This window comes from Podarcis vaucheri, assembly GCF_965113315.1.
Source record: "Podarcis vaucheri genome assembly, chromosome: 2".
In the NCBI taxonomy this organism is placed as follows: domain Eukaryota; kingdom Metazoa; phylum Chordata; class Lepidosauria; order Squamata; family Lacertidae; genus Podarcis; species Podarcis vaucheri.
In genome coordinates, this window is record NC_138760.1 from 121172968 (window position 1) to 121200189 (window position 27222).

The 27222-nt window shown below is 45.4% G+C and overlaps 2 protein-coding genes across 4 annotated transcripts in view; both read right to left on the bottom strand.

Annotated features, from left to right (window-relative positions):
* The window catches only part of LOC309527528 (uncharacterized protein), a gene marked incomplete at its 3' end in the record, with an annotated part of 122173 nt that overhangs the window by 79160 nt on the left and 15791 nt on the right, over positions 1 to 27222 (bottom strand). The window lies entirely within an intron of this gene.
* LOC309523532 (uncharacterized protein) overlaps positions 1 to 27222 on the bottom strand; it is a 44191-nt gene that overhangs the window by 9330 nt on the left and 7639 nt on the right. For all 3 annotated transcript variants that reach the window (XM_082207376.1, XM_082207375.1, XM_082207374.1), the window contains one exon: positions 14210 to 26831. In XM_082207376.1, the coding sequence (XP_082063502.1) occupies positions 25501 to 26805 (1305 nt within the window). In that variant the 5' untranslated portion in view covers positions 26806 to 26831 and the 3' untranslated portion in view covers positions 14210 to 25500. The remainder of the gene's footprint in view (positions 1 to 14209; positions 26832 to 27222) is intronic.

The following is a 27222-nucleotide window of genomic DNA, read 5'->3' on the forward strand; positions in this document are numbered from 1 at the left end:
CCGCCCCGAAGCCGGGCGGCGGGGGCTTTTCCGCCCCGAAGCCGGGCGGCGGGGGGGCATCCTTCCAGGCTTCGGAGGAGGTCCGAGGACAGCGGGGAAGACGCGCTGCGCTTCCCCGCTGTCCCGGAGATTTCCCTATGGGCTGTCGTCTTGCGAAGCAAGCCCATAGGGAAATTCGTCTTGCGAAGCGCCTCCAAAACGGAAAACCCTTTCGTCTAGCGGGTTTTCCGTCTTGCGAGGCGTTCGTCTTGCGAGGTACCACTGTATCTAGATTTGTCTGGCAGGGTAAAAAGCCCAGAATAAAATTTAAGATATTAACTGACGCAAAAGAAAGAGGGGGGTTTGCCCTGCCGGACTTAAAATTGTATTATGAATCAGCAGCTTTCTGCTGGCTGAAAGACTGGCTACTTCTTGAGAACACAGACATTTTAGATTTGGAAGTGTTTAATAACAGGTTTGGTTGGCATGCATATATATGGTATGACAAGGTAAAAACTCACAAAGGTTTTAAAAACCATATTGTCAGGAAAGCACTATATAATGTTTGGATTCGTTATAAAGATCTGTTGGAAAATAAAACCCCTAGGTGGCTGTCGCCAATGGAAGCCAAGGAGGTGAAAAAAATTAATATGGAATCTAAATGGCCAAAATATTGGGAAATTTTAGAACAAGATGGTGAAAAAGTGAAATTACAGAGTTATGAGAAATTGAAGTATAAAGTACGAGACTGGGTCCATTATCACCAAATAATGGAGGTGTATAAACAAGACAGGAAAATTGGCTTCCAGGTGGAGAGATCAAAATTAGAAACAGAATTGTTAGAACCCAATACTAAGAATTTGTTAAGAATGTATAACTTGCTGTTGAAGTGGAATACACAAGATAAACAGTTAAATCAGCTATGATTAAGTGGGCACAAGTCATTGGTCATGACAGTTATGGACCACCGGTATAAAGTTTACGGCATGTAATGCCTTAAGAGAGAATATCATGAAAATGATTTATAGGTGGTACATGACCCCAGTCAAGCTTGCAAAAATCTATCATTTGCCCAATAATAAATGCTGGAAATGTAATGAGACTGAAGGTACTTTTTATCACCTTTGGTGGACATGCCCAAGGATTAAGGCCTTCTGGGAAATGATCTATAATGAAATTAAGAAGGTTCTTAAATGTACCGTATTTTTCCCTCTATAACACGCAGATTTTTTCTCCTAAAAAGGAAGGAGAAATGTCTGTGCGTGTTATGGAGCGAATGTGTGGTCCCTGGAGCCAAAAAATCAGACAAAAATCAAATCGCGAATCACGGAGAAGGGAAACCTGAAAAGAGGAAGTGGCTGCTTTCCTGCATTCTGCCTCAGGGTCTTACTGCCCACCCTCCTCTGTTTCGTTGCTGTGTTTGCTCAAACGGAACAAAGAGCAGGGAAAGCCCCTCCCCTCCAGGCAAGCAGAGGGGAAAGCAGAGTCATTCCTTCTAATTCCTCTCTGTGCTCCGGTGCTGCGTCTAGGGACTAGCAGGCAACATGCGGGGGGGGGGGGAGGAGAGAGAGAGAGCTGGCTGGTTTGGGTGCTTGGGTGGGGGGAAACTTTTGCCTTTCTTTTCTCCCTCCCGTTAAATCCCTCTCCTGCATTCTTAGCCAGCTGCTTCCCTGCACACCCCTCTCATGCTCCTTTTCCCTTCTTTGTTTTTCCTTCCCTCCCCACTTAAAATGTGGTTACAAAGCATAGATCCACATGGATCCTCAGGATCTTTGCATTGGATCACCCCAAATTCACCCTCAGATCACATAGCATGTCCATGGCTACAGCCTGCCCGCCAAAAATCACACACCCACTGTTGCCTGGGGCTGCAATGGTGCAAAAACGTGGTTAAAAAGCATGGATCCACATGGATCCTCAGGATCTTTGCATTGGGTCACCCCAAATTCAGCATCAGATCACATGTCTGTGGCCACAGCATGAAGCACAAAAATGATACATCCACTGTTTCATTCAGAATGTTTTTTCCCTTGTTTTCCTCCTCTAAAAATGATGTGCGTGTTATGGTCAGGTGCGTGTTATAGAGCGAAAAATACAGTACCTTTCACAAGAAACCAGAGGCTTTTCTCCTGGGCATGGTCGGTCAATTGGTGTCAAGGAGAGATAGGACGTTTTTTATGTATGCTACTACAGCAGCAAGGGTTCTTTTAGCAAAGTATTGGAAGACACAAGAACTACCCACGCTGGAAGAATGGCAGACGAAGGTGATTGACTACATGGGATTGGCTGAGATGACTGGCAGAATCCACGACCAAGGAAAAGAGACGGTGGAAGAAGATTGGAAGAAATTTAAAATATATCTCAAGAACTGTTATAAAATTAATGAGTGCTAAAATGTCAAGGGTAATGAAAAAAGAGGATTACAGCTGTAAATGATTAGGTAAGAGAGGAGGGGGGAAAAGAAAATGAGTAATTAGTTAAATTAAGCGAGGGGTTACTGAAGAAATTTTAAAACAGGGATGCAGAAAGGGGAGGTACGGGGAAGTCAGTGAAGTAAGATTTATGAAAAAAAAGGTTTTGAAATTATACGTGTTTATATGTTTGTTTGTTTATGTATGGTGTATTGTATTGTGTTTGATTTATGTTGGAAAATTAATAAAAATATTTAAAACAACAACAACACGTCAATCCCAATATGCACCGTCTCTTATTTTAACAGTCTCCATTCTCCACTGTCCTCTCTTACGTTCCAAACTTCTAGGAATGTAGATGAGATAATGGCAAGAATGAGACATGATCACTCCATTCACTTAATAAAATGCATTCATGTTATAATTTATGGTGGACCTGGCTTCTTAGACACATCTCTGTACAGTGGTACCTCGGGTTAAGTACTTAATTCGTTCTGGTGGTCCGTACTTAACCTGAAACTGTTCTTTTTTTTAAATAAATTTTTTATTGGTTTTTCACCTTTTATAAAGACAAGATACACACAAAAAAGACAAAAGACAAAAACATGTATAATTTCAAAAAATCCTACTTTCTTAACCTTGTTCCCTGACTTCCCCCCACCCCCCTTCATGCATCCCAATTCCCAGAATTATGTCAGCAAATTGGTATTTCTCCTCTTAACCATCTTAATATTACCTCTTTTATAATGAAAAATAATTTTTTTCTAAGTTGGACTCAAATTCCCTTCCATCGATTTCCCATTTTGTTTTAAATAAAGGTCATATTATCTGAACCCAAAGGTCTTGAGTGTTTTTTAAAATTCTATTCTTCCCTCCCTCCCATCCCCGGTTTTCGTCCCTTCCCAATACATGTCCAATATAGCAGTTCTCAGCCAGGGTTCCTCACGTCCGAGGCCTTCAAGTCTCTTTCAGTCCCTCTCCGCCGGTCTTGTTGGTACTCCTTTATGTCAGTCGTCAAATCTCGGAAGAGTTCTATCACCATCCAGCCATATTCTCTTTCCACAAGGGCATTTGGAAGCAGTTGCTGGAAAATTTCCACAAGGCCTGCATCTTCAGAGTCAGAGTCAAAGTGGAGGCCCCAATCATATTTCTTTATTTTAAGTTCCTGTATTCTATAAACTCCCGGGGCCTCCTCCTTCGTCTTTTGCATCTTTCGCAGATTTGTAGTAGATGTAATCCAAAAGTCTCCTTGCTTATATTCCACAGGTGCCAGCTCCTGGTTGGTACTTTCCAGCTTTACTTTCTCTTTTTCTTGTTTAGTCTCTTCCACTTCTTTAGATATCATTTCCGATTCAGCTGTGGATTCTTTCTCATTCAGGTCCACAATACATTCAGCAGAGCTGCTTGTTCCAGAAGTCAAGGTCATGAGTTGTTTATTCATAGCAAGACTCTGCTCTTGTAAGATTCCCACCAAATGAAACATTCTTTCAATTTCCACTAGTAACTTTCCATCCACAGCCATTGTAATTTCACAGAGTTCCCCCTAGAGGGAATCTGGTTACTTGGTAATCTTTCTCCAACAATCCTTTAACTTATTGTTGTTACTTTGTTTCCAACGATTTTAGTTCAGTTATACCTCATTTTAGTCCAGAGGGATCTTAAATGACAATTTTTCCGCTCTAAACTGTCCGTTTAACAGCTTTGACAGCTGTCAAACTCCGCACCTCTTCCACAAGCTCAAAGACAGGACGCTCCCGGGCCCGGGAGGGGGGGTTGTTTACAACAAAGAGAAAGCTTCGAAAACTCCACTCTCCAGCTCAAAATTTCTTTTTGCCAAATCTTGGAAGTTAATGTCTTTTTTTTTAACTCACCCCACAAAGGGTAGGCTCTCCAGCTTAGTTCTTATATCGTTGCTTTAGATCATCTGCAAGAGGGGGGGGGTGGGGACTTCCTTTTAGCACACCCCCCGGTCGTCTCAAATTCACGGGATAAAATTCTTAAGGTCCAATTTTGTCTTACTCACGGGTTGTTATTTTTAGTCCGAATTTCAAGGAAGGGAGTCAGCGCTCTCCGGTCATGGCTCGCGGCTTCGCTCAGCTGAGGTAGCGATCGACTCTCAGCGACACGCCACCCTCCGTATCCTCTCCGCAGCCTTTAAAAAGGCTCTTCGTGGATCGGGGGGGCGCTTAAGGCGCCCACCGAGTCTTCAGTCCGCAGGCTTCAGCGCCTGTGGTTTTTAAGGGTCCCCGTGTCGCCGGCGCGGCAAGACCCGTCCTCAGTTGAGCCGATTCCCTCCGCAGCTCGGAGGGAATCCGCCATTTCCCGATCGCGCCAACCCGGAAGTCCCTGAAACTGTTCTTAAACTGAAGCAGCATTTTAGCTAATGGGGCCTTCACCGCCGGAGCACGATTTCTGTTCTCATCCTGAAGCAAAGTTCTTAACCTGAAGCACTATTTCTGGGTGAGCAGAGTCTGTAACCTGAAGCATATGTAACCTGAAGCGTATGTAACCCGAGGTACCACAGTATTTCTCTTTTTCCAGGGAGGAAATGATCACAGCCCCCCCCCCATGCAGTTGTGAAGTCCATAGATTGTTTAATGAGCCAAACGCCTGGGAGAAGAGCAATGCTTTGGCCTGGTGCCTAAAGATAAGGAAGGACACTGAGGTCCTCCTACGAGGTTCTTCTGCCAGTTCTCTCACTGCGAGAAGTGAAGTTTCAGGGCAGGCAGAGGGAGTTCTAGGTAATGGCGCCCTCACTTCCAGCGTCAAAGGGATAAAGAACTACAGAACCTTTAGAAGACATATGGAGGCAGCCTTGTATTGGGAAGTTTTTAACATTTGACATTTTATAGATGTTGTTAGCTGCCCAGAGAGGCTGGTGAAACCTAGCCAGATGGTCGGGATATAAATATCAAAATTATTATTGTTATTATTATTATTATTATAATTGCAAACCTGGCCAGCAATGCCCACTCCTCTCCCCTCTCCTGCCTCCTTCCCTGCAACTCCCTTTGCACCAGATCCCTGCAGGAGGAAGCTTCTCCCCCCCTTCCCCTTCAAGGCCCCCTTTAAGGAAACAGCTCCCTTTCCTCCCTTCTCTTCTCCCCGCCCGGATCTTGTGCAGGGCCACCTCTCCCTGTCCCGGGGCTTCTCATCCTGGACCCCCTCGCAAAGCCCCTTCCCTCCTTCCCCGCCACTGGCTTTGCACTCACCCGAAATCCTGGGCAGCGGGGGCAGGAATGGGAGCCCCCGCGTGGGAGGCAGGGAGTGACGCACTTAATTAGGAGGCTTAATTAGGAAGAAGCCCCCTCCTCCGCCTCTGCACGACGCAGCCCCGCTTCCGGCCTCCTTCCCTCCCTCCTTTGCAAGCCCCGATTTTATCTCTGCTGGTGAAGCCGGAAGTGGAGGCTACTCTGAGGAGGAAGGAGAAGTTTCAGTTAAGTTGTGGGTTGACATAGCAGACGACACAGCGATTTCTCCAAAGCAGCTCTTTATTTTGTAAGCTGGAATAGAACTGACTAACAAACAGCTCAGCCGGCCTGCTTTTATAGGCAGCCGGCTGTCAACATTGTAGCAACAATAACCCAGAGTTTCCCGCCTAAACTAACTGACGTGGACCTGAGTGAAAACTATCTACAGACCTGAGTGAAAACTATCTACAGTATCCCCCTGCTGGCCCAGGGTGAAACTTCACTACATAACACCCCTCCCCACCGAGATAAGGCGTTAGTTACAATCGTAATGGTTTCCTTATATACAGCACTACGCGTAATGGTTCAATTAGGCACAAAAGCATATCGGTTACATTTCCCATACTTAGACCAACAGTGATACATGTCCAACAACATAGTCCTTTAAATAAGTTGGGCGCTTGGAAACTCTGCCAGACCGCCGGGGACTGGTAGCCAAGTCCGGAGGGCCACACAGTTCTTGCTGAGGCTGTGGTGCGACCCTAGGTGGTGTTGAAACCAAATCCCCTGGATCCGCTGCTGTGGGTGGAGCCTCCGCAAGTGGAGTGGTCTGAGTCTGTGATAAGTCTGGCAGACCCTCTGAAGTGGCTTGGTTTGGCTCCATGCTGGCAGTTTGCGAGGGAGGTGTAGGTGGAGCCTCGCCATCTGTAAGTGTCTCTTCTGGAGCCACAGGCACAGTTGGGGGCACCATGGTAGTGTCCAAGTCCCCAACCCTGCGCCTAAGCTGGTCTATGTGCCGGCGCCACAAGCGTCCGTCTTCGAGTGCCACCTGGTACGAGCGAGGTCCAGTGACTCCCACTACTGTGGCTGGCACCCAAGGAATGTCCCCCACATAGTTCCGGGCAAAGACCTGGTTTCCTGGGACAAATGACCGTGGCGTGTTGGCACAGCCTGGGGGTTCAGCCACGGCAAAGTCCGGGTGCAGCCGGTCGAGCGCTGATGTGAGGCAGCGGCCCATAAGCAGTTCAGCAGGACTCCGCCCTGTGGTCGCATGAGGGGTGATGTGTTGCACGAACAAGTATTCAGCGACCCGCTTGTGCCAGTCTCCCCGGTTCAGGCGTGCCAGTGCCTCTTTTGCCGAGCGCACCATTCTCTCTGCTTGTCCGTTGCTGGATGGATGAAAGGGTGCCGTTAGGGCATGGCGGATGCCGAGTCCCCAAAGATACCGGTCAAACGTGCCTGACGTGAACTGTGGTCCGTTGTCGGAGACAAGGACATCAGGACACCCATGCGTTGCAAACAGGCCTCGCAGCACCCAGATGACGGCCTCGGTAGTGGTGGAGGGCATCAGGGCCACCTCCAGCCATTTGGAATAGGCGTCCACCACTACCATAAAGGTCCAGCCGTGAAAGGGGCCAGCCAGATCGATGTTTACCCCCGACCAGGGTGTCTTTGGCATCTCCCAGGTGTGTCCCTTACTTGCCGGTGGTGCAGGCCTCAACTCTTGGCACGCTTGACAGGCGGACACCCAGGCAGTGATGGCATCGTCCATATTAGGCCACCAGACGTAACACCGAGCCAACGCCTTCATTTTGACAATTCCCGGGTGGCCAAGGTGCAGAGCCTCCAGGACGCGCTGACGGAGTCCCTGGGGAATCACGACACGGTCTCCCCACAGCAGACAGCCGCAATGAGCCGAGAGTTCATGTTGTCTGGTTGCAAAGGGCTGGAACTCTGATGCAAAAGGCCCTTGCGGCCACACCCTCCACACCCAGTTGAGCACCCGGCTGATGGTGCAATCTTGGGCAGACGCGGAGGCCACAGTGGCAGCCGATACAGGCGCTGCCGGAAGATCCTCAATCAGGAGGAGCGATGAAGCTGGAGCCGGGTCTTCCACAAATGCTGGAAGAGGGCAACGGCTGAGGGCGTCAGCATGGCCCATTGATTTCCCCGGGCGATGGACGAGCCGGTAGTGGTTGGCAGCCAGGAAAACAGTCCATCGCAGCATGCGTGGTGAGAGGACTGGTGGAGGTGGACGATCACCGGTGAGGAGGCCCAGGAGTGGCTTGTGGTCAGTGATGAGGTCAAAAGTCCTGCCATAGAGGTATTCATGGAACCTCTTCACTCCAGCCACAAGTGCCAGTGCCTCCTAGTCGAGCTGGCTGTAATTCCGTTCCGTCGGAGATAGTGTCCTGGAAAAGTAGGCGAGCGGTGCTTCTCTTCCGTCTGGAAAATGGTGACTAAGGACAGTGCCGATTCCAAAAGGTGAGGCGTCGCAGGCAAGGACCAGCGGCCTGGATTCACTGTACTGTACCAGCACACGGTCCGATGAAAGGAGAGCCTTGACCACGTTGAAGGCCACCATCTCCCGATGACCCCAGGCCCAAGGCGTCTTTGTGCTAAGGAGTCGGTGAGGAGGCTCAGCCACTGTGGCTTTGTGGGGCAGGAACATGTTATAAAAGTTCAGCAGCCCCAGGAACGCCTGCAACTCCGTCTTGTTCTTTGGGATGGGGGCCTGCTGGATAGCGCGGATCTTGGATGTGGTCGGGTGGAGGCCGGAGGTGTCGATAAGATAGCCCAGGAACTCTACCTGTGGAATGGCGATCTGGCACTTCTCCCTCTTTACCTTGAGCCCGGCCTCTTGGAACCTGGTCAGCACGGCACGGAGGCGCTCGAACAGCTGCTGGTGTGAGTCTGCGGACACCAAGATGTCATCAAAATATGGTACCACGCCCGGAAGCCCTTGCAGGAGACGCTCCATAAGGCTTTGGAAGATGCCAGAAGCCACACTCACCCCGAACTGCAACCGGTGGCAACGAAATGCCCCTCGGTGGGTGACGATCGTCTGGGCTTCAGCAGTGGCATCATCGACGGGCAGTTGTTGATAGGCTTGGGCAAGGTCCAGCTTAGCGAAGACCTTACCCTCACCCAGGGAATGCAGCAGGTGTTGGACAACAGGAACCGGATAAGCGTGCTGCTGAAGTGCCTTGTTGATTGTGCACTTGTAGTCAGCGCAGATTCTCACTGACCCGTCTGGCTTGACAGGCGTGACGATGGGGGTTTCCCACTTGGCATGGTCAACCGGCTCCAAAACTCCTTGGGCGATCAGTTTGTCCAGTTGTTCGTCCACCTTAGCCTTGAGAGCAAAGGGAACCCGGCGTGGCTTTACCTTGATGGGGGCGACTTGTGGATCAAGGCTAAAGGAGATGGGCGTACCTGTATATTGCCCCAAGGTGCCATCAAAAACCTCGGCAAAGTCTTTGACCAGACCCTCAGTCTCTGCATTAGAGATGCAGTTGATGCCGGTGACTTCCAGGCCGAGGGCATCAAACCAGTCTAGCCCTAGGAGGCTTGGCTGCTGACCTTCGACCACCACCAACCGGAGCAGGCCCGAAAAATCCTTGAAGGCGATCCAGAACCGGCCAACGCCTACCACAGGAATGTAGTTTCCCTGGTAGTCTCTCAGGTGTACGCGGTGAGAGTCGAGTTGCCTTTTGGACACTCTGGGCACCAGTCTTTTGATGATGCTCCAAGACACGATGGACAGGGCAGACCCGGTGTCGATCTCCATGTCACATGGAGCTCCTTCAATGAGCACCGTGACGTTCAGCTTGCGTTGCGTAGGTGAGTCAGTTTGGCCAATCGTGGTTCCAGACTGGCAGCGGCAGTTGGTGAGAGCGAAACAACTTTCCTTGGCAGACTGGAGTGAAGACTTGGACTTGCGAGTCGGTGAAGGGGGGGTGTCAGACGGAGCTGATCGGCAGACCTTAGCGATGTGGCCCCTTCTGGAACACTTCCTACAGATGGCGTCTCTGAATCGACACTTGGCACGGGAATGGTTGCCTCCGTAGACGGCACATTCTGGTTGGCCCTTGGACTTCTGTTGGAACTTCCTGCGCTCCCGCTTTGTCTGGTGCACATCATCGTCTTCACTGGAGGATGCCTCCTCACTGCTGGCCTCTTCATGATGCACCGGAACTGGCTTCCTATCAAGACACAGGCTGCTGGACTTGCGGATCTCCTGGGCAGAGCGTTCAGCAGCTTCTGAGGCCACAGCCTCCTCAATGGCTTTCTGTAGCATGAGGTCTGGCTTGGCGAGGAGACGCCGTTGCAGGTAGATGTCCCGGACCCCACAGGCGATTCGATCCATCAGGGCATCGTCTAAGTCTCGGAACTCGCAGTGCATTGCAGCCTGTCGCAGGGCGGTGGTGTAGTTGTTGATTGACTCCCCCTCTGCCTGGTTCCGGTGGTAGAACGCATGGCGGGCAGCAATCTTGGATGGCTTTGGTGCATAGTGGTTGCGGAGCTTCTCTTAGATCGTGTCCCATGGTGTTGCCTGGACTGCTTCAGGCGCAACCAATGCTCGGGCCGTCTCAAACACCTCAGGCCCACAGAGGCTGAGGAATAGGCCCCGCTTCCGCTCCTTTGAGACTTCTGTCAGCTCGTTGGCTTGGAGGTAGCAGTCGAACCAAGCGAGGTAGGAGTCCCATGATTCAGAGGCTGGCGCAAACAGCAGTAGAGGCACAAGTGAAGCCATTATTCCGATGCCGGCGTGAAGGGCGATGGATGGAACACAGCAGGGGCGCCGACTTATAAAAAATATTGGGGGGGCCCATACCGGGGTCCTGCCGCTGGTTCGCTCGGGTAGCCGGGAGAACGCAGTTCGAGGTGGCGGTGTTGGGGAGAGACCCTCGCTCAGGGCGCCACGAGACTTGGCGGCCGGCGGACTATCTGGGGGGTTTTGGAGCGTATTTCGGCGGAGCGATTGGGGAGGAGGGGGCTTGTTGCCGGATTCTTCAGCTGGGCCGGAGATCCGCTGCTGGGGGGGTCCCTGGGCCGAGTTGTGAGCCCGGCCTGCTGAAGGGAGATCCAGCCGATTGCGCGACGGGGATGGCCGGGGCTCTCCGGCTAGGGCGCGCGGCTGGCTGGCTGGCTGGCGAGGGAGCAGGTGGGGAGGAGGCGGGGGTCCTCACTCTCTTAGGAAACGCACCCGTGCGCCCGATTGCCACGAAGTTCGAAGGGTGCGTGTGTGGAATTAAAAAGCAAAAACGAGATACGGGCAGGGCAGGCAAAGAGTTTTCCGCAAGAGGATGGAGGGCAGGTTGAAGAGAAAATCACTCAGGATGAGACAGTCAAATCAGCCATGATAAAATGGGCTCAGGATATTGGGTATAACATCATGTTTGAGGACTGGGAAAGGTTATGGACCACCGGAATGAAATTCACGGCATGTAATGCCTTGAAGGAAAATATTATGAAAATGATTTATAGGTGGTACATGACCCCAGTCAAGCTTGCAAAAATATATCACCTGTCTGATAATAAATGTTGGAAATGTAAGGAGGCTGAAGGGACATTCTTTCACCTCCGGTGGACTTGTCCAAAAGTGAAGGCCTTCTGGGAAATGATCTATAATGAGTTAAAAAATGTATTTAAGTATACCTTTCCCAAGAAACCAGAGGCCTTCCTCTTGGGCATTGTTGGCCAGAAAGGGTTAAAGAAGGATAGAACTTTCTTTATGTATGCAACTACAGCAGCAAGAATACTTATCGCAAAATATTGGAAGACACAAGATTTGCCCACACTGGAAGAGTGGCAGACGCAATTGATGGACTACATGGAACTGGCTGAAATGACTGGCAGAATCCGAGATTTGGGAGAAGAAACAACGGAAGAGGACTGGAAAAAAATTAAGGACTATTTACAAAAACAATAGAAGTTGTATGAATGTTAAAAATTTACACGATTCGGAAACTATAGCTTCAGCAATTAGATTTGGGAAACAGGAAATTATATTTTAAGTAAGAAAAGGTCAAAATCTAAGGTAATACTATGTTTAATTTAAGATATAAGTAACTGATGAAAAGTATGTTAAATTTAGAGGTATAGTATTTGAAAAGTACAAAATAAGGTACGAAACAAGGTAATAATTTGCTGATATCTTTATTATAAAGAATGCAGGGTAAGGGAGATGCGAGGAAGTCCAGTTAGTTATATAAAAAATGTGTTGAATGGTTGCTTTTCTTTTCTTCTTTTTCTTCTTTTTCTTTTTCTTGTTCTTTTACTTTTTTCTTCAGTGTATGTTTCTAACTTTGTATTTGAAAACTTAATAAAATATTTATATAAAAAAAAGAGAGAGATAAAATCCTTTCGCTTTTCTGGGGCGCAGGGAAGTCTCAGAGCCGGAGGTTGGGGAAGGGACCCCCTTTGCTCTGCCCTCTTCTCCCGTCTTAGATTCGCATGGGGGTCCCCGCCCGAGCTTGCCACCGGGCCACACAAGGGCCGCGCTCTACGCGGCGCACCTTGCTAGCCGCGCAGCTGTCCTCCGCGGCTGCAGAGCGGCCCTGCGCCGGTGCCCAGCCCCTCTGGGCGCCCGCTGCGCTGCCAATGACAAGTGGGCGACGTCACGGGCGGGGAAGGCGTCGCTTTCTTTCCCAATCCTTCATCCTCCGATTCTTCCAGCCCTTTTTTGGGTTGGAAGCTCGTCTCGTTCGCCCTTCTCCTTTCTTCACCCTGCGCGCAATTTTCCTCCCTCGTCTCCCTCCCCCTCCCTCCCTCCCTCCCTTCCTTCTTGACTGACTGACTGGCTTGGGCTCGGGCTTTGGCTCCGGCTCGGGCAGCCACAGCGTCGGCGGTGTTGGCGATCGGCGGCGCGGGGGGGATGGCCCTCCCGGGGGAGCCGGCGCAGCTCAATGGGGTTGCCAAGGAGACAGGCCGGCCGCCCCCCGCTCGGGCCCCCTCAAGCCCCATGGAGTCGGCGCCTATGGAACACAGTGCTCTAGCCAGAACAGTCAGCTCTGAATTAGTTCTGTCCAGTGATTTCGCTCAGTGATTTCGCTCAGTGATTCAGCTCAGTTCAGAGGCTGGCCGCATCTGGCTGTGCTCTGATGTCCATCGATCCCATCCTCGTCGCCAGAGTTAAATTGTGGGTTGACATAGCAGATGACACAGCGATTTCTCCAAAGCAGCTCTTTATTTTGTAAGCTGAAATAGAACTGACTAGCAAACAGCTCAGCCGGCCTGCTTTTATAGGCAGCCGGCTGTCAACATTGTAGCAACAACAACCCAGAGTTTCCCGCCTAAACTAACTGATGTGGACCTGAGTGAAAACTATCTACAGTATCCCCCTGCTGGCCCAGGGTGAAACTTCACTACATAACCGTTTGTCTCCACGCTCAGCCTCTTGTCTGTTATTTGATAATTGGGGGAAGGAAAACCTTGCAGCACCCAACCAATGGGAAGGCGAGGGAGGGAACGTGTGCAGAGGGAATATAAGCTCATTCTTTGCCCCAGCTGGACTGTGCCTGCTTTGGAGCCCCGCTTTTGCAAGAATGTATTGTCCTCAATAAACTCTTTACTGCTTCACCAATTTTGTTCAGATGATATTTTAAGGAACTGCACTGTAGAGAGATACTTAGGATGGATTGTGTTTTGGCTTGTGTTATTTTGTTTATATTTATTAATTGAATAAAATTTATTTTAAAAAACCTGCAGAGGGGTTTCCCAAAACAAACAAAAAGAACACCACAGCAAAGAAAAAATTAGAACCCTACTTTAAAACATACAAAAGCTAAAATATTAAAACAGATTAAAATTACTTCCACTTCCTAAGTATCTGGTAAAGGTAAAGGGACCCCTGACCATTGTGGCCGACTCTGGGGTTGCGGCGCTTATCTCGCTTTATTTTCCGAGGGAGCTGGCGTACAGCTTCCAGATCATGTGCCCAGCATGACCAAGGCGCTTCTGGTGAACTAGAGCAGCACACGGAAACGCCGTTTACCTTCCCGCTGGAGCAGTACCTATTTATCTACTTGCACTTTGACGTGCTTTTTGGCAAGCCCTAGGCTCTGTGGTTTAACCCACAGCGCCACCCGTGTCCCTGGGTATGCTTGCCTAAACAAGAATGCTTTTAGCAGGTGCTTGAAAAGAGTCTAGCAAAGGCACGTGCTTTATTTCGGGGAGTTCCAAAGTGCAGGTGCTGCCACAGTAAACAATGCAGTGCAGATATTATGTGGAACCTGTAGTAGTGCTTGAAACTACTGAAGGGTAGATTTTATTTATTGTGATTTCACCATGCTCTGTATTATCTGAAAAGGAACATTTATTTAAAAAGCAGGACTGCACAGCAGCAGTCTATTCGCCTGCGAGGCTCATCATGATCAGTGGGACTTATTCCCAAGCCGACGGTGCATAAGATGGACTGCAATCCTATGCACCCCTTGCATCCAACTTGTACCTAAAAATCTGCACAAACCTGCACCAGAGAACTGTAGAGTTGGGAGGTGAGAGCTGTTTCATAGTTCTGCTGGATCTTTTAGAGGCATTTGACACCATCAGCCATAACATCCTTCTGGACCGTCTAGAGGGACTGGGAGCTAGAGGCACTGTTATACGGAAACCCAGCTCCACCTCTCTTTCAAATCAGAACCAGTGAAGATGGTGAAGGTCCTGTGTGAGTGTCTGGAAGCGGTTTGAGGATGGATGGCAGCTAACATATTAAAGTTGAATGCTGACAAGGCAGGTGTCCTGTTTTGAGGGGACAGGAGGCAGGCAAGTGTGGAGGACTCCCTGGTTCTGAATGGGGTAACTGTACCCCTAAAAGACCAGGTGCGCAGCCTGGGAGTCATTTTGGACTTGCAGCTGTCTATGGAAGCGCAGGTCAATTCCGTGTCCAGGACAGCTGTTTACAAGCTCCATCTGGTACGCAGGCTGAGACCCTATCTGCCCGCAGACTGTCTTGCCAGACTAGTGCATGCACCAGTTATCTCCCACTTGCACTACTGCAATGCACTCTACGTGGGGCTACCTTTGAAGGTGATCTGGAAACAACAATTAATCCAGAATGTGGCAGCTAGACTGGTGATGGGGTGCAGCCGCCAAGACCACATTACACTGGTATTGAAAGACCAAGATAGGCTCCCATTGCATTTCTGAGCACAAATCAAAGCATTGGTGCTGACCTTTAAGGCGCTAAACGGCCTCGATCCAGTATACCTGAAGTAGAGTCTCCACCTCCATCGTTCTGCCTGGACATGGAGGTCCAGCACCAAGAGCCTTCTGGCAGGTCCCTCACTGTGAGAAGCAAAGTTACAGGGAACCAGATAGAGGGCCTTCTCAGTAGTGGTGCCCTCCCTGTGGAATAACTTCCCACCATATGTCAAAGGAAAAAACAGCCACCAGACTTTAAAAGACATCTGGTGGGCTGCCCTGTTTAGGGAAGCTTTTAATATCTGAAGGACTATTGTATTTCAATATTTTGTTGGAAGCCACCCAGAGTGGCGGGGGAAATCCAGCCAGATGGGCGTGGTAATAAATATTATTATTATTGAAAACCAACACAATTTTTTTTCTGTACATCCAGAGACTTGACAATAATCTTACTTCCCAGGAAATCTGGGAAACCTGAGCAGAAAACTCCATACATTTATATGGTTTCCCACCTGTGTGAATTATCTTATGAATATTAAGGTCTCCACTCCCTCTGAAGCTTTTTCCACATTTCATAAATCTGGTTTTTCCCATTTGAGTTAGCAGAAGTTTCCTAAGGTTCCATATTGACTTAAGCTACTCCCATTTGGGAGTTCGCCAGTGTAATGTAAGTTTATCCTCCCTGTTGAAGCTCGTCCCACATTCAATACGTTCCAATGGTTTCTCCCCCGTATAAGTTAGTTGGTGTATTCTAACACATGTGATAAGGCTACACAGGAAGGTATTGAGTAATAAAAGACTGGGCCATGAATTTATTTCATCAGACAAAGTTTAAAAAAGAGTAGTAATTTATGCCTATCACCAAAATTTATATTTAAAGATGACCAAGGAAGATTTGTTGCAATTGAAATTCAATCACAAGGAGAGAAATTTTTGATAGTAGGCATCTATGCACCAAACAAGGGGAAATCGGAATTTTTTAAGAAGTTACATGAGACTCTGATGGACCATATGGATTACAATATGATTTTGATGGGGGACATGGAGTGGTGACTACAAATATGGACAAGGCACAGAGACAGGTAGTTACTAAGTATGGTAGACTACCAAAAACTTGTTTTGACATGACTGACAATATGGATTTAGTTGACATTTGGAGAACGAAGAACCCCTTGGGAAGAGAGGGAACTTTCTTCTCTGAGGCCAAAATGACATGGACAAGAATTGACCAAATTTGGGTAACTAGAGGGCTGGCTCCGAAGACTAGAAAAGTGGAAATCTGCCCTAAAACTTGCTCCGACCACAATGCTGTGAAGATGGAAATGAAACTAACACCAATTGGTTCCTTTAGATGGAGGATGAATGACACTTTGTTTAGGAACGAAGATGTGACTAAGAAGGCCCAAAAAACCTTGAGGGACTACTTTGAGATAAATATGAACACCACTGTTGAAAAAGAGTAATCTGGGACGCAAGTAAAGCAGCTATGAGAGGATTTTTGATACAACAGAATGCAATTAAGAAGAGAGCGCAAAATGAAAAATAAAGATAAGATTTTGGAGAAAATAAAGGAAGGAGAGAAGAAACTGAGAGTGAAACCAAAGTCACAGGAGATTCTGAAAGAGATAAAGTTATATCAAGTACAATATATGAAAATGATGAACCAGGAAATAGAATGGAAAATTAAACAGATGAGACAAAAACTCAATACCATTACGAATTTGGAAGTGGAGGGAAATAATATACAGAATCCAGTGGAGATCAGGAAGTGCTTTCAGAGGTACTTTAAACAACTATATACACAGGAGACGCAGAAAGAAATGGACATTGATCGTTTTTTGAAAATAAATGGACTACAAAAAAATCTCTCAAGAAAATAAGCTAATGTTGAATTACAAAATAACAGAGCAGGAGGTAGAAGGGGCCAATCAGAACATGCAATTAGGCAAATCTCCAGGGCCGGATGGTTTGACTTCAAGATATTATAGATCCTTGAAAGAATGGTTAGTACAACCTTTAAAGAAAGTTTGCAATGAAATATTGGAAGGGAAAAAGGCACCAGAGTTGTGGAAGGAAGCTTATATTACACTTATACCGAAAACAGAGTCTGAGAAAGCACAGCTTAAGAACTACCGACCCATATCTTTGCTCAATGTGGATTATAAAATTTTTGCAGATATCATAACTAAAAGACTAAAAAAGGTTTTAGTAGAAGAAATACATAAAGATCAAGCGGGCTTTCTCCCGGGCAGGCACTTGTCTGACAATACAAGGAATATAATTAACATTTTAGAAAAATTACAAGTGAATATTAACACCAAAGCAGTTTTGATATTTGTGGACGCGGAGAAAGCCTTTGACAATATTTCCTGGAGTTTTATGAAGAAGAACTTACAGGGGATGGGGGTTGGCCAAGGTTTTGGAAATGGTATAGGTGCAATCTATTCAGAACAAAAGGCTAAATTAATTGTCAACAATGTGGTGACGGAAGAATTTAAGATAGAGAAAGGAACACGACAAGGTTGGCCAATTTCTCCTTTGCTTTTTATATCGGTCCTGGAGGTCCTTTTAAATATGATTAGAAGGGATCCATTGGTTAGAGGTATACAAGTCGGAGCTAAACAGTACAAATTGAAAGCATTTGCCAATGATCTGGTATTGACATTACAGGAGCCAGAATCTAAAGTTCCAAAAGAGTATTGGAACTGATTCAAGAATTTGGTCAGGTAGCGGGATTTAAGTTGAATAAGATGAAAACAAGATTACCATAATAAAGGACAAAAGTGGTAAGGACCTAACAGAAGCAGAAGACATCAAGAAGAGGTGGCAAGAATACACAGAGGAATTATACCAGAAAGATATGGATGTCTCGTACACCCCAGGTAGTGTGGTTGCTGACCTTGAGCCAGACATCCTGGAAAGTGAAGTCAAATGGGCCTTAGAAAGCACTGCAAATAACAAGGCCAGTGGAAGTGATGGTATTCCAGCTGAACTATTTAAAATTTTAAAAGATGATGCTGTTAAGGTGCTACACTCAATATGCCAGCAAATTTGGAAAACTCAGCAGTGGCCAGAAGATTGGAGAAGATCAGTCTACATCCCAATCCCAAAGAAGGGCACTGACAAAGAATGCTCCAACTACCGCACAATTGCACTCATTTCACACGCTAGCAAGGTTATGCTTAAAATTCTACAAGGAAGGCTCAAGCAGTATGTGGATCGAGAACTCCCAGAAGTGCAAGCTGGATTTAGAAGAGGCAGAGGAACCAGAGACCAAATTGCAAACATGCGCTGGATTATGGAGAAAGCTAGAGAGTTCCAGAAAGACATCTACTTCTGCTTCATTGACTATGCAAAAGCCTTTGACTGTGTCGACCACAGCAAACTATGGCAAATTCTTAAAGAAATGGGAGTGCCTCATCACCTCATCTGTCTCCTGAGAAATCTCTATGTGGGACAAGAAGCTACAGTTAGAACTGGATATGGAACAACTGATTGGTTCAAAATTGGGAAAGGAGTACGACAAGGCTGTATTTTGTCTCCCTGCTTATTTAATTTATATGCAGGATACATCATGCGAAAGGCTGGGCTGGATGAATCCCAAACTGGAATTAAGATTGCCGGAAGAAATATCAACAACCTCAGATATGCAGATGACACAACCTTGATGGCAGAAAGTGAGGAGGAATTAAAGAACCTTTTAATGAGGGTGAAAGAGGAGAGCGCAAAATATGGTCTGAAGCTCAACATCAAAAAAACGAAGATCATGGCCACTGGTCCCATCACCTCCTGGCAAATAGAAGGGGAAGAAATGGAGGCAGTGAGAGATTTTACTTTCTTGGGCTCCATGATCACTGCAGATGGTGACAGCAGCCACGAAATTAAAAGACGCCTGCTTCTTGGGAGAAGGGCAATGACAGGCCTAGACAGCATCTTGAGAAGTAGAGACGTCACCATGCCAACAAAGGTCCGTATAGTTAAAGCCATGGTTTTCCCAGTAGTGATGTATGGAAGTGAGAGCTGGACCATAAAGAAGGCTGATCGCCGAAGAATTGATGCTTTTGAATTATGGTGCTGGAGAAGACTCTTGAGAGTCCCATGGACTGCAAGAAGATCAAACGCATCCATTCTTAAGGAAATCAGCCCTGAGTGCTCACTGGAAGGACAGATCGTGAAGCTGAGGCTCCAGTACTTTGGCCACCTCATGAGAAGAGAAGACTCCCTGGAGAAGACACTGATGCTGGGAAAGATGGGGGGCACAAGGAGAAGGGGGCGACAGAGGACAAGATGGTTGGATAGTGTTTTTGAGGTTACCAGCATGAGTTTGACCAAACTGCGGGAGGTAGTGGAGGACAGAGGTGCCTGGCGTGCTCTGGTCCATGGGGTCACGAAGAGTCGGACACGACTAAACGACTAAACAACAACAAAAGATGAAAACTAAGGTTTTTGAGGTTACCAGCATGAGTTTGACCAAACTGCGGGAGGTAGTGGAGGACAGAGGTGCCTGGCGTGTTCTGGTCCATGGGGTCACGAAGAGTCAGACACGACTAAATGACTAAACAACAACAAGGTTTTAGAGAAAAATCTAACAGTGATTGAGAGAGAGAGGTTTCAGAAAGAGACAGGATTAACACTGGTTAAGAAAGTGAAATACCTAGTGGTTAATACGACTGCCAAGAATAAATAAATAAATAAATAAATAATTAATAATAATAATAATATTTATTTATATCCCGCCCTCCCCATCCGAAGCCGGGCTCAGGGCGGCTAACAACAATCAAATAATCAAACAGTCAAATAATCACACATTCTAAAAATATTTCATTATAAAAATTAATTAAAATCAAATTGATGGCAACCGATTAAGCAAAATTCTGTGCGGGTTGCCAGAGGAGGGAGTCAGGCTGCGCCCTGACCAAAGGCCTGGTGGAACAGCTCTGTCTTGTAAATTTATTTAAAGACAATTATGAAAAATGCTGGATGGAAGTGAAAAATGATTTAGAAATATGATCAAATTTGAAGTTATCATTGCTAGGCCGGATTGCTGTGATAAAAATGAATGTATTGCCAAGGATGCTGTTTTTGTTTCAAACATTGCAAATTGTGGATAAAATGGATTGTTTCAAGAAGTGGCAGAGAGATATTTCTAGATTTGTCTGGCAGGGCAAGAAGCCTCAAATAAAATTTAAGATATTAACTGATGCTAAAGAAACAGGTGGATTTGGACTTCCGGGTTAGCACCATTGGCGAATGGCGGAGTTCCTCCGACCGGAGGAATGGGCTCTGTGGAAACTGGGTCTTCCCACTGCGGCGAAGGTGGGGACCCGCTAGAAACCCCAGGTGGAGAAGCCTGGGGACGTGGGGTTCGGCAGAGCACCAAGAGTGCCTCCCCTACTCGCAAGGAAACCCCCTTTTGGGGCTCCGGAGCGAAGTGGGATGAGCAGTGTGGTGCAGCGGACCGATTGCTATTTTCACGGAGGGAAGCCGCACAGCCATCGCTGGAGAGCGCTGACTTTTTCCTGATGACATTTGGACTCTAAACAAGTACCCATGAGTAAAAACAGAAGATTTGACTAAGGAAAAATCTTTGAATTAGGTAACGAAGCGGGAAGGTCTAAACAGGAAGTCCGCCTTCCGCTTTTTGTAAACAGACTGAAGCAAAGATCGTACAAGCTAAATAGCCTGGAATTTGATCTTAAGATTGAAATTTCCTGCACCCATGACCACCAAAACCCTCTTGACAACAGGAGGAAAGGGGGGGGGGAAAGAACTTTGACCGTCTAACCCTGCAGAAAGAGAGTAAAGGAATATAAATTTCCAACGTCCCAAACCCGGGGATGGGATGTCAGGACAGTAATCTTTGAAGAAAACGGAATATTCTTGGACAGATAGAAATAAAAGAGAAACAAATTAACTTTAATGTTGCTCTCTGCTTTTTTGTATTGTAAGGAAACAAAGTACTAGAAAATTGAAAGTAAATTTTCCTTTGTTGGATACATTTTAAAGATGGGCGTTAAATAGAAACTGTGTCCCCTAGAGGGAGCTTGTCAATTTTTTTGCTGCAGTCCACAGGGAGACATAACAGCTGTGAGAATCAGCGTGGGACCAGATACTTGACCTTGAACAGAAATGAGCAGGGAGGAAATTCCACCTTCTGCCCTTGGCAAAGTGAATGCTTTGCTGCAGCAGCTGCATGAGGATATGAACTTGATGAATGAAAAGCTGGATTTTATGGCTGCTGTAGCCAGAAAGTATGAACTGACAGGAAAAGAAGAGAAAGAAACTTCACTACAACTACAACCAATTCAGGAAACTGACTCAAGGCAAGTCCAAGGGCAGTGGAAGATGGAAGAGGTTGCGATTGCACCTCAAAAGTTACAAAGGGAGAGATCTAAAGTCATCGAACTTGAAGAGTGTCTGCAAGCTTTTGGAGTTATGGAAATTCTTAGCTCTAGTGGGACTGTGAAACAAAATGATAAGTATCTCTGGAACAACTATTGCTTGGATTACAAAATCAGCATAGGGGAGTGGGACTGTGGGGAATGGAACAACTTGATGAAAGAAAATGGAGACTACGACTGCATGGAATTCCCCAGAGACCCACTCCCCAAGGAGAAAGGGAAGAAACTACGAAAGAATTCAACAAGGGACAAGGAAGTGTCTTATCATAAACAGGAACAAGAAAACCAGCAGAGGGGACATGGAAGTGACCTGAGAGCCTCAGACATCAGAACACCGGATTGATGGTTAAGACTTAAAGGGAAGAAGGACTGACACAACCCGAAACCAGGAAGAAGGGACGACGGACAAAATTAGAAGAGAACCTCTTTTTATATATCTTTTTATTTCTGTGTAATATTAATGAAATAGCAGATTGTGCTGGAAAGGAACCAATTGGCTTTAGCAGAAAGGCTTGAAGGAGTTAAGTATAAATATGGTTTAAATTCTAAATTTTGAAGGCTATGGTCTTGAAGGTAAGATAAAGTTAAAGACAACAATGGTAAATTGAGAAAGATTGCTAAGATAAATTATTTAAATAAAAATTGAGAAGTATGGGAAGAATTTGCTGAAATAATGAACAAATTAGAATACAAAAAGGGAGGTGTGAGGAGGTCTAAGACACAAGCTAATGAGATGATGCAATTTGAATCTATACCTTTTTTGTTTTTTTCTGTTTTATCTTTTTTTTTCTTTTGTTATTTTGTTGATGTTTTTGATTTTTTGTATTTTTGAAAATTTGAATAAATATTACTTTTAATAAAATAAAATAAAATAAAGAGGTGGATTTGCCCTGCCAGACCTTAAGCGTTATTATGAATCAGCCGCATTTTGTTGGCTGAGAGAATGGCTGCTTCTTGAAAACACTGACATTCTGGACTTAGAAGGTTTTAATAATGTATTTGGGTGGCATGCATATTTGTGGTATGATAAGGTCAAAGCACATAAAGCGTTTAAAAACCATATTGTTAGGAAAGCACTGTTTAATGTCTGGATAAGATATAAGGACTTGCCTGAAAACAAAACTCCAAGGTGGCTGTCACCAATGGAAGCGAAGGCTCAGAAAAAGCTCAATATGGAGGCCAAATGACCGAAATATTGGGAAATTTTGGAACAAGAGGGAGATAGATTAAAACTGCAGAGTTTTGAAAAACTAAAAAACAAAGTGCGAGATTGGCTTCATTATTACCAAATAATGGAGGCTTACAATTTGGACAAGAAAATTAGCTTCCAGGTGGAAAAATCAAAATTGGAAACAGAACTGTTAGATCCCAAAATTAAGAACTTGTCAAGAATGTATAACTTGCTGTTGAAATGGAACACTCAGGATGAAACGGTGAAATCTGCTATGATTAAATGGGCACAAGATGTTGGACAAAACATTATGATGGCTGACTGGGAACAGTTATGGACCACAGGTATGAAATTTACGGCATGTAATGCCTTAAGAGAGACCTTTGTTGGCAAGGTGATGTCTCTACTTCTCAAGATGCTGTCTAGGCCTGTCATTGCCCTTCTCCCAAGAAGCAGGCGTCTTTTAATTTCGTGGCTGCTGTCACCATCTGCAGTGATCATTGAGCCCAAGAAAGTAAAATCTCTCACTACCTCCATTTCTTCCCCTTCTATTTGCCAGGAGGTGATGGGACCAGTGGCCATGATCTTCGTTTTTTTGATGTTGAGCTTCAGACCATATTTTGTGCTCTCCTCTTTCACCCTCATTAAAAGGTTCTTTAATTCCTCCTCACTTTCTGCCATCAAGGTTGTGTCATCTGCATATCTGAGGTTGTTGATATTACTTCCGGCAATCTTAATTCCGGCTAGAGATTCATCCAGCCCAGCCTTTCGCATGATGAATTCTACATATAAGTTAAATAAGCAAGGAGACAAAATACAGCCTTGTCGTACTCCTTTCCCAATTTTGGACCAATCAGTTGTTCCATATCCAGTTCTAACTGTAGCTTCTTGTCTCACATAGAGATTTCTCAGGAGACAGATGAGGTGATCTGGCACTCCCATTTCTTTAAGAACTTGCCATAGTTTGCCGTGGTCGACACAGTCAAAGGCTTTTGCATAGTCAATGAAGCAGAAGTAGATGTCTTTCTGGAACTCTCTAGCTTTCTCCATAATCCAGTGCATGTTTGCAATTTGGTCTCTGGTTCCTCTGCCTCTTCTAAATCCAGCTTGCACTTCTGGGAGTTCTCGGTCCACACACTGCTTGAGCCTTCCTTGTAGAATTTTAAGCATAACCTTGCTAGCATGTGAAATGAGTGCAATTGTGCGGTAGTTGGAGCATTCTTTGGCACTGCCCTTCTTTGGGATTGGGATGTAGACTGATCTTCTCCAATCTTCTGGCCACTGCTGAGTTTTCCAAACTTGCTGGCATATTGAGTATAGCACCTTAACAGCATCATCTTTTAAAATTTTAAATAGTTCAGCTGGAATACCATCACTTCCACTGGCCTTGTTATTTGCAGTGCTTTCTAAGGCCCATTTGACTTCACTTTCCAGGATGTCTGGCTCAAGGTCAGCAACCACACTACCTGGGCTATACGGGACATCCATTTCTTTCTGGTATAATTCCTCTGTGTATTCTTGCCACCTCTTCTTGATGTCTTCTGCTTCTGTTAGGTCCTTTCCACTTTTGTCCTTTATTATGGAAATGTTTGTACGAAATGTTCCTTTCATATCTCCAATTTTCTTGAACAGATCTCTGGTTCTTCCCATTCTATTGCTTTCCTCTATTTCTTTGCTTTGCTCGTTTAAGAAGGTCTTCTTGTCTCTCCTTGCTATTCTTTGGAAATCTGCATTCAATTTCCTGTATCTTTCACCATCTCCCTCGCATTTTGCTTGCCTTCTCTCCCCCACTATTTGTAAGGCCTCATTGGACAGCCACTTTGGTTTCTTGCATTTCCTTTTCATTGGGATGGTTTTCGTTGCTGCCTCCTGTATAATGTTATGAGCCTCCATTCGCAGTTTTTCAGGCACTCTGTCCACCAGATCTAAATCCTTAAACCTGTTCCTCACTTCTACTATGTATTCATAAGGGATTTGACTTAGATTGTATCTTACCGGACCAGTGGTTTTTCCTACTTTCTTCAGTTTAAGCTTGAATTTTGCTATAAGAAGCTGTTGATCTGAGCCACAGTCAGCTCCAGGTATGTTTTTGCTGACTGTATAGAACTTCTCCATCTTTGGCGGCAGAGAATATAATCAATCTGATTTCGATGCTGCCCATCTGGTGATGTCCATGTGTAGAGTCGTCTCTTGTGTTGTTGGAAAAGCGTGTTTGTGATGACCAGCTTGTTCTCTTGACAGAACTCTATTAGCCTTTGCCCTGCTTCGTTTTGATCTCCAAGGCCAAACTTGCCAGTTGTTCCTTTTATCTCTTGACTCCCTACTTTAGCATTCCAATCCCCTATGATGAGAAGAACATCCTTGGTGTCACTTCTATAAGGTGTTGTAAGTCTTCATAGAATTGGTCAATTTCAGTTTCTTCAGCACCAGTAGTTGGTGCATAAACTTGGATTACTGTTATATTAAAAGGTCTGCCTTGGATTCGTATCGAGATCATTCTATCATTTTTGATACAGTACAGCCTTCACCACTCTTTTGTTGACTATGAGGGCCACTCCATTTCTTTTACGGGTTTCTTGCCCACAGTAGTAGATATGATGGTCATCCGAACTGAATTCACCCATTCCCGTCCATTTTAGTTCACTGATGCCCAGGATGTCAATATTTATTCTTGCCATCTCACTTTTGACCACCTCCAACTTACCCAGATTCATGGTTCTTACATTCCAGGTTCCTATGCAATATTTTTCTTTACAGCATTGGACTTTCCTTTCGCTTCCAGGCATATCCTGGAAGAATGTAAAATTACAGTATATTAAGATAAATTATTAGGATAAAGACAAAGATGGAAAGGATTTGCTGAAATATCTAACTCAACTAGAATACAAAAAAGGGAGGTGTGAGGAGGTCAAGGAAACAAGCAAATGAAAGATAAGTAATGGGAAGGTTTGATTTGTTTTTTTTCTTTTTTCTTTTGTTTGTTTTTTCTTTTTTCTTCTGTTTGTTTTTACTTGTTGTGATGTATTGTCTTGTTTTTTGCTTAATTTGGTGTTTTCTCTTTTTTCCTTTTGTAACCTTTAAAACTTTAATAAATATTATTTTTAAAATAATAGTTGGTGTATTCTAAGTGCTCTACTGCAGCTGAGGTTGGTGTCTTTTAAGGTGTCGATATGGACTGAAGCTTTCCACATTCAGTACATTTAAATGGTTTCTCCTGTGTGAGTTTTTTGGTGTTTTCTAAGTGCTTGATTTTGACTGAAACACTTTCCACATTCAATACATTTAAATGGTTTTTCCCCTGTGTGAGTTCGTTGATGTCTTCTAAGGTATCTATTTTGGCTGAAGCTGTTTCCACATTCAATACATTTAAATGGTTTCTCCCCAATGTGAGTGAGTTGGTGCATTCTAAGTGTTCCATTTTGACTGAAGCTGTTTCCACATTCAATACATTTAAATGGTTTCTCCCCAATGTGAGTGAGTTGGTGCATTCTAAGTGTTCCATTTTGACTGAAGCACTTTCCACATTCAATACATTTAAATGGTTTCTCCCCCGTGTGAGTTTTTTGGTGTTTTCTAAGTGTTCCACTTTCACTGAAGCTCTTTCCACATTCAATACATTTAAATGGTTTCTCCCCTGTGTGAGTTCGTTGGTGTATTCTAAGTGCTTCATATCGACTGAAGATCTTTCCACATTCAATACATTGAAATGGTTTCTCCCCCGTGTGAGTTTTTTGGTGTCTTCTAAGTGCTCCACTTTCACTGAAACTCTTTCCACATTCAATACATTTAAATGGTTTATCCCCTGTGTGAGTTCGTTGGTGTATTCTAAGTGTTCCGTTTAGACTGAAGCACTTTCCACATTCAATACATGCAAATGGTTTCTCCCCCGTGTGAGTTTTTTGGTGTTTTCTAAGTGTTCCACTTTCACTGAAGCTCTTTCCACATTCAATACATGCAAATGGTTTCTCCCCTGTGTGAGTTCGTTGGTGTATTCTAAGTGCTTGGTTTTGACTGAAGCTCTTTCCACATTCAATACATTGAAATGGTTTCTCCCCTGTGTGAGTTTGTTGGTGTCTTCTAAGTGCTCCACTTTTAATGAAGCTCTTTCCACATTCAATACATTCAAATGGTTTCTCCCCCGTGTGAGTTTTTTGGTGTTTTCTAAGGTTTCCACTTTCACTGAAGCTCTTTCCACATTCAATACATTGAAATGGTTTCTCCCCTGTGTGAGTTCGTTGGTGTATTCTAAGTGCTCCGTTTTTACTGAAGCTCTTTCCACATTCAATACATTGAAATGGTTTCTCCCCCGTGTGAGTTCCTTGATGTTTTCTAAGAGTACTATTTTCCCTGAAGGTCTTTCCACATTCAATACATGCAAATGGTTTCTCCCCTGTATGAGTTTGTTGGTGTCTTCTCAGTCTTCCACTGTGACTAAAGCACATCCCACACTCCAGGCATTTAAACTGTTTCTTTGTTCTTCCCAATGATTTCACAGATGACTCCATAGAATTCTGGCCATCATCTTCCTCACCTGTTTGGGAGTGGGGGGGGGGCGGGGAGAATCCTGTTAAGGCTTTCAAGAAAGAAAAGAAAGGAACTAAAAAACACGTCAATCCCAATATGCGCTGTCTCTTATTTTAACAGTCTCCATTCTCCACTGTCCTCTCTTACGTTCCAAACTTCTAGGAATGTAGATGTGATAATGGCAAGAATGAGACATGATCACTCCATTCACTTAATAAAATGCATTTATGTTATAATTTATGGTGGAACTGGCTTCTTAGACACATCTCTGTACAGTGGTACCTCGGGTTAAGTACTTAATTCGTTCTGGAGGTCCGTACTTAACCTGAAACTGTTCTTATGCTGAAGCAGCATTTTAGCTAATGGGGCCTTCACCGCCGGAGCACGATTTCTGTTCT